Source organism: Chlorocebus sabaeus, chromosome 21 (assembly GCF_047675955.1).
Source record: "Chlorocebus sabaeus isolate Y175 chromosome 21, mChlSab1.0.hap1, whole genome shotgun sequence".
In the NCBI taxonomy this organism is placed as follows: domain Eukaryota; kingdom Metazoa; phylum Chordata; class Mammalia; order Primates; family Cercopithecidae; genus Chlorocebus; species Chlorocebus sabaeus.
In genome coordinates, this window is record NC_132924.1 from 104,466,725 (window position 1) to 104,474,127 (window position 7,403).

Here is a 7,403-nt window from a genome sequence, read left to right on the forward strand (position 1 = left end):
AATGTGTGACCTCGGAGAAAATCTCCAAGGATCTTGATTTTAGAGCTTCTGGTGGCTATAGGCACTTGTAAGATTGAACTCAGTCACTTTGCTAAGTTTAAGAGCTGTATATTATTTCTAGAAAGTATGAATTGGAACAATTAAACTTCTTTTCAGCAAGGTTTGTGACAAGTAGGAAAAATCTGGTCTCTAAAGCATATTACCTATTTATTTATTTATTTAGACAGGGTTTTGCTCTGATGCTTAGGCTGGATGGAGTGCAGTAGTGCAGTCATGGCTCACTGCAGCCTGGACTTCCTGGGCTCAAGCAATCCTCCTGCCTCAGCCTCTTGAGTAGCTGGGACTGCTGGCATGCACAACCACGCTGAGCTAATTTTTTTTCTTTTTTTACATCTTTTGAAGAGATGAGATATCACTGTCTTGCCCAGGTTTGTCCTTTTTTGGTCCTCACAACTCTTTTTAGAAGTTTACAGTCCAAATATGAAGTTTAGTGTTAGAAATAAGTGTACATTTAATAATGTGTATGCTAGGAAAAAAATGAGAATTCATGTTATTTCTCCTTTACCACAGTAGGAAAATCCAGCTATGTGTAGGATGATAAATTAAAAGTATATTCCTAACCAGGCATGGTGGTGTGAGATGGAAGAATTTCTTGAGCCCATGAGTTTGAATCCAGCCTGGGCAATGTAGCAAGACCCCATCTCTAAAAACAAAAAATTATTCCTAATAGGTCACTTTATTTTTAGAGCAGTCATTGTCTTCAGTCATACTACTAGTGATAGGGTGATAGCTAATTAATATTTATTGAGCACTTACTTTGGGACCAGGTACTATTCTAAGCACTTTGCATGTCTTAACTCATGATTACCCCACAGTAACCCTATGAAGTAGCTACTATGTGATCCCCTTTTGTATATGAAGAAACTAGGGTGCAGAGAGGCTAAAGTAACTTGCCCAGGCATAGTGCTAGTGAAGGGCAAAACCAGGATTAAAACCCTGTCAGTATGGCTTCAGAACGCCTTCTCTAAACCACTAAATGTGCTACCTCTCACTGAGTTTTACCGGTTTCCACTGCTCAAATGGTTATATCCTCTTTCCATTTTATTTTATGTATGAAAATAAAGTAAGATAAACATAGTGATTAGGAGCATGAGGTTTAGAATCAGTATCACCTTGTTGTCCTAGCAGTGCCATTTAAGTAGTTGTGGTGCTATTGATGAGTTTCCTAGATCCCCACCCCTTTTTTATTTGTTTCTAGAAAAAACATTGATTACATATAAAGCTTAGGATTCTCCTTAAACAACTTTCCTCAATCTCTGTCTTTTACCCTCAAGTATAATCACTTATATGTAATACACCTTTACACACACACAATCATATACACAGACATAGATGCAGTTGGTTCTCATTCAAAGTAGAATACAGAGTTAGGTTCCTACAAGCCTCTGGTCATAACATTTTATCTACTGATCAATATATAACCACATGTTATGTGTGTTTCTGTTTAAAGATCCCTCATTTAATATATGTTGTTGATTCACTAACATTAAGCTCATGGTCAACATCACTCTAACTCATACCTGAACCAAGCTTATCTAACATGCATATTTTCCCCATAAGGCCTTTTTGCACTTAGAAATGCTAGACAGCACTTTGGCACTACATTTGGGGGCCATTTTAAACAGTGAAGCCACCAAAAACACAAAAATGTGGCACCAAACATTTGGTGAAAGGGCTGTTGTGGATAGTAAGACGCGAAACTAGAAAGTAGCAGAGATCACAGAGTTCAGCCTCATCTGGGGACGTGTGCGTATGGTAACTCAAATATTTTGCCACTTTAGCACATGTCTGTAATAACCACAGAAATACCACAAGTGTTGGTTTGGGGGTTACAAATGAATTTTAGCAAACAGGCAAATTCACAAATATGGAATGTGTAAATGATCAAGATCAACTATATATATGCACGCACACACCCATATAAATATATAGGTTTGTATGTGCTGTTTAAATTTATTATATAATGTAAAAACATATTCCGCAGCATAATTTTTTAAAGTTAGTCATGTGGCTTGTAGATATTTTTATGAAGCTACACTAGATCAGTTGTATTCTTTTGAAATGATACATAATTATTCATAATAGGGATCTACCATAATTTAACCGTTCATCTAATGATAGTGTAAATTTCAGTTTCCTCATAGGTAAATAGTAAATAAAAATAAAAGATGTGGCTTTGAGAGTTAAATGAGCTTAGTACATTGCCCTACAACTTAAGCACTTAATGACTATGAGTTAATGAAAAATAAAGGGCTTTGGAGTCAGACAGCCGTGGGTTCCACATTCCATCTCTTCCCTCCCTAGCTGTGAGACTTCATTGAATTACTGAATCTCTTTCTGTGTAAAAGAGATAGATGAAGAACAAAAATAGTAATAACTTTAAGATTATTGAATCTCGCTAAGTCGTCTCATCTGAAACTGGAGATTATAATACTTCATTGTTTTTGTGACAATGAAATATAATCATACCTAAAGTACTTACCACACAGGAACTCAGTGTTTCTTCCCTCTTAGATAATTTGATCTCAAGAAAATGGTATTACTTTATTAGAGTAGCATTACAGAATCAATATCTTATTTTAAAAATATAACACAGCATTGTACTTCTACATATTCAGAACATAAAAGAGAGAGCTAAGCCATTTTAGTACAGTGCTTAGACTGTATACTTTCAGTGAGGTATAGTCTAAAAACAATAAAAGCAAAGTAATGTTGAGTTTTTGTTGGTAGTGGTACATATATAGCAAATCTAGAACTCTTACGTATTTTCAGTTGAACAAGTACGATGTTGCTGAGAGGGTTTTCTTGGTGGAAGAAAGGAGATATGGAATGGGATAAGAGAAGGATTAATTAATTTCTTAAATCCTCTGGGGCTTTAAGAAATTAGAATTAACAATAAAACCATGAACTACAATATTCTAAAAAAAAAATGTATGCATATGATAAGTATGTGTGCATAGGCCTAGAAACAGTGACACCCTGGCAATTAGTACAGCTGTTCTTGCTTGGTTTTTAAATAATAGTCACAGCTAAAAGGAATTAGGACTCCAGAACTGTGTAAAGATGAATTTGGACATATATCAGAAAGTAAGAAGATACCCCAAAATTAATGAGTATATTTCAAAAAGACACAGAAGCCAGCTCAAAAAGGCTCTCATTGGTCAAATCTGGGACAGTATGAGTATCAGAATGAATGATGACAGTAATGAGTATAACATATTGAACAAGAGAAGAATCCCTGAGTACACAGTGATGTGAACAAATAAATAAAATGGGAGGAAGGGAAGAAAAAGCTCTTCTTTACAATAGAATGTCAACAACTGTAGAAGGAATCATAGGGTTAGAAAGTCACCATCATATAACTGATAATTGTTTTAGAAAGAATCATCAAGGATCACTAAATTATTGAATGCAGGGCTGTTGGAGAACAGGATATTTACACAGTCTCATCAAGCTATCTCCCTATCAATAGTTTATTAATTACAAAGGTAGAAAAGAGCACCTTTACCTTGGAGAAATTTGGCATATATACCAGCTTAAGCAGATGATCAAAGTTAACATCATCAGTATTGGGATAAACTGATACCACATGCCTTCTGAGATGATGCCCTGAGACACACAGTATCACTTCTGTAGTATTTTTGCCAAAACTGCATAAACTGAATCTGATCATGAAGAAACAATCAGGCAACCCAACTTCAACACATTCCACTGATAAGTGTTCTGTGCTCTTCAAAAGTACTAGTATCATAAAGGACAAAGAGAGGCTGAGGAACTATTTCAAACTCAAGAGATTGGAAACTACATTCAGTATGTGATCTTGGATTGGATGTTAGTAGGAAACATGACTGTAAAAAAGTGACTGAAAAATGACTGGTATTATTGGGACATCAATGTTAAATTTCATGAATTTAATATATATTGATTATGTAAGTTAATATTCTTGTTCTTAGCTGAAATTAGTTTGAGCATATAGGGGGCAAAGCTGTCTAAAACTTACTCCCAAATAGTTCTGCAAAAAGATTTTCAGTGGGGTACACACACAGGGAAAGAGAGAGGGAGAACGTATTTGGTGAAACTTTTAACAATTGATGAGATGAATCTAAGTGAAGGCTATATGGGGTGTTCATTGCACAATTCTTGAAACTTTTATGTGAGTTTGAAATTTTTCAAAATAAGTTGAAAAAGAAACAATTTGAAAATTAAAAAAAAAAAAAAAAGCATAAAATAGAAAGGAAGACTCTTATCTCACCGCAGAGATAACCTTTGTTAATATGTTGGAGTATTTCTTTCCATTCATTTCCATGATCCGATAGTGGGCTTTGTTAAACTCAAGCTCATCTCAAGTAAACATTTTCCTCAAACTTAAAACAATATATTTTTAAAAAATAAAAAGGAATGTGCTGTTCTTGAGGCATTGTTTATGTTCCTTCCAGGAAACTGGTATCCTTGGCAATGTTATGGTCTATTCCTGTTCTTCTACAAGATTAAAACAGATTGGACCTAAAATGGTTCTCTAAGTTGAATGAAAAGCAGTCTGATCTGAAGTCGCCTTCACTGAACACCATGGCATATATAACTCTTGATGGCTCTGTTTCTGTTTCTTATGGCACTCAGCAGTGCTCTCATGTCTCAGCTATTTCAGGAATAGGGAAAATTATTTATTTTATTTTATCACTTAAATATCTCATTTGTATGTAAGAAATCTGAAGCAGCTAAGATAAACCACTTGATGAAGACAGCATCTCACTGAATGTTCCTTTAGCTGGAATGAACTTGATCATTGAATGTTTATTAGAGGTTAGGGGAAAAATCCTTTAGATTAACAGTCCCTACCTTTTAAAAATGTCATGTGCTTTCTAATATTTATCAGGATAGTAGTTTATTGCCCTATTCCTCACATAATGTGTGCCTAGCACAGGGCCTGGTACATAGTAGCATAAAGGTATAGTGTTTATTACGCGCAGGTACCATTCTACATATTGTACATGTATCTCTTTCCCTCAGTCATCTGTGTTATCACTCAGTTCTCTGAGACTACCTCCAGCTGTCTCAGAGACATTAATGATTTTAGACTAATTTCTAAAGACCTTTCATTTTGATTTTATTGTATTTTTATTACCAAAAAACTTCTTAGTGGTTCAGAAGCATTAGCAAGTCAGAAAAGACAAGTGGAATTTCCTCAGTGGACCAGCAGAGGAAAGACCTTGTAAGGAAGAGAAGAAAGATCAATATTATTTAGTAACTAAATTGCCAGTCCTTCTGCTAGACGTTTTTCATGTAACTACATTTAATCTGCACGATAACTGGATGAAGTAAACAGGATTGTCACATATTTACAGCTGAGGAAGCAAAGTCTGAAAGCCAGAAAGTCTGATTAATTTACCTAAGGTCACACCACAGCCAGGTAGTGGAACTGGGGTCAGATCAGTAGTGTCTGCCTGGTTTTGAAGCCTGATTTGATTTCTCCATTATAAAATACATTGCTGCTGGTCTCAACTAGTTTTTCTGTTACATGTTTTAAACACAATGGATGTTTCTTTGTATCTTCTTCACCAGGCTTTTCTGATGTGGATCACACCTATGCTCAAAGAACTCAGCTCTTTGACACCTTAGTAAATTTCTTTCCTGACAGCATGACTCCACCTAAAGGCAACCTGGTAGACCTCATCACACTGTAACTGAAGAGTCACTGGACACAGAAATGGAAAACAGGAGTCGATTTTCCATCTTTTGGATTGCAGCTCCATTGACTGACAGTAAAGCTGCAGTGATTGAGGACTGCACCAGAGTTTTGAAGGGATCTTAACCATCACAAGTTTTTACCCTCTTCCTTCATGCCTGACCTCAACCCCGCTCTCCTCATCCTATTCCTAAATTAGGCTAATAAAGTGAAATTGGTATACTTTCCAGTTAAATATATATATATATTTTTCTTACTTTATCTTTTAAGAATTAATGAGTATAAAAGAAAAATTAGGCAGTTTACCCTTTCAGATTTTTATTTCTTTTTTTTAATTGGGGGAAATAAGCACTATTAACAGATTCAGCACTACAAGTATTTTGAATGTTGTTGCTGTTGGTCATTTGACCTGCCTTCTCCCTTCCCATTTCACTTCACCTCCCATCACACAACTGCGTGTAAGTGGTGTCACTTGTTTACCTCTTTACTTCATTCTTAACAAGTGTATAGTTCTCTAGGACAGTTGATGTATGTTAAGGTGATATCTGTGTCTGTGTTGACTTGTTTTGTGTTACGTTAAACAGTAGGCAGAACTGAGGTCTCAAGTTTGCACTCTTGGCCATAAAACTAAACATGAAACCTGAGATTGACCCGAGCACCTATCTGAGATTGGTATATAATATTTCTGTAATGATATATTTTATAGTAGATATTACAGTAGCATCTGACTTTGAGTCACAGAAACCTTAAACTGAGGAGACAATAGTTCAGAACCTTTAAGAGCCATTCTAAAAATGACCAGCAGGAGGGATCGAGTAGTGAATAATATCTTCATAGCAATTTTAGGAGAAAATGACTCTTTCGTCCAGAAGAGCTCTGCAGAACCAGGGCTCCCGTTTCTCTTGTGCTGTCTCTGTAGTATTTTCATTTGAGAGAGGAGGCTGGGTTTCCAGAGCTTTGCTTTCATTTATTTTTATACACATTGTCTCTCTATATCTGCTTGTGGATATTGATATTTTAAAGAGAAATGGTTTGTGGTTGTCCAGTGGTATACAACTGACAGGCATTTCATTAAGCACATAGACCAGACTTTGTGAACAGTTCAAATATTTTTTCATTAAAAAACAAGGTATGGCAGATGCACTTTTCCACAGGTCAGTTTTTTTTGAGAAAGAGAGAGGTACATATCTTCTGAGGAGGTGCTGTGGAATGCAATGTGGGGAACCTGCATCTGGCAGTGCTTACATTTGCTCAAAAACCATGTTGTGTGAAGCTGACCGCCACCATGCTAAAGCAGACTCGTATTAAAGAAGTGTCGGTCGATCCAGTGGCTCTTAAGAGTGAATAGCTTTATGGAATCAAGTATGTCCCTGAGTAGCAAGATTAGGCCTCACCAAAGAAGAAATTAACCTGCAGTTTCAAAAAGTGTCATGTATAGGAATGAAACATTGAGGTCCCACTTTATTCTGTCTTTAGTACATGGTTTTACTTCTTTCGGGGATTGATGGGAATATATTTTTGTTAGTTCTAGGCTTGAATCATGGGTTCCTTGGCTTTCCTAGCATCCCAAAGCAGTCAACAGTGATTTCTTAAGCAATTTGATCTGTACCTTTACTTGTGAAAGGTATGCTATATAATTCAGCAAGTACCAACTTGTGTA

At 36.0% G+C, this 7,403-nt stretch overlaps 1 protein-coding gene across 6 annotated transcripts in view; it reads left to right on the forward strand.

The window, feature by feature from the left end:
• The window catches only part of MKLN1 (muskelin 1), a 376,455-nt gene extending 370,477 nt beyond the window's left edge, over positions 1–5,978 (forward strand). For all 6 annotated transcript variants that reach the window (XM_073009344.1, XM_073009343.1, XM_007982951.3 and 3 more), the window contains one exon: positions 5,620–5,978. In XM_073009344.1, the coding sequence (XP_072865445.1) occupies positions 5,620–5,741 (122 nt within the window). In that variant the 3' untranslated portion in view covers positions 5,742–5,978. The remainder of the gene's footprint in view (positions 1–5,619) is intronic.
• Positions 5,979–7,403: the final 1,425 nt, after the last annotated feature.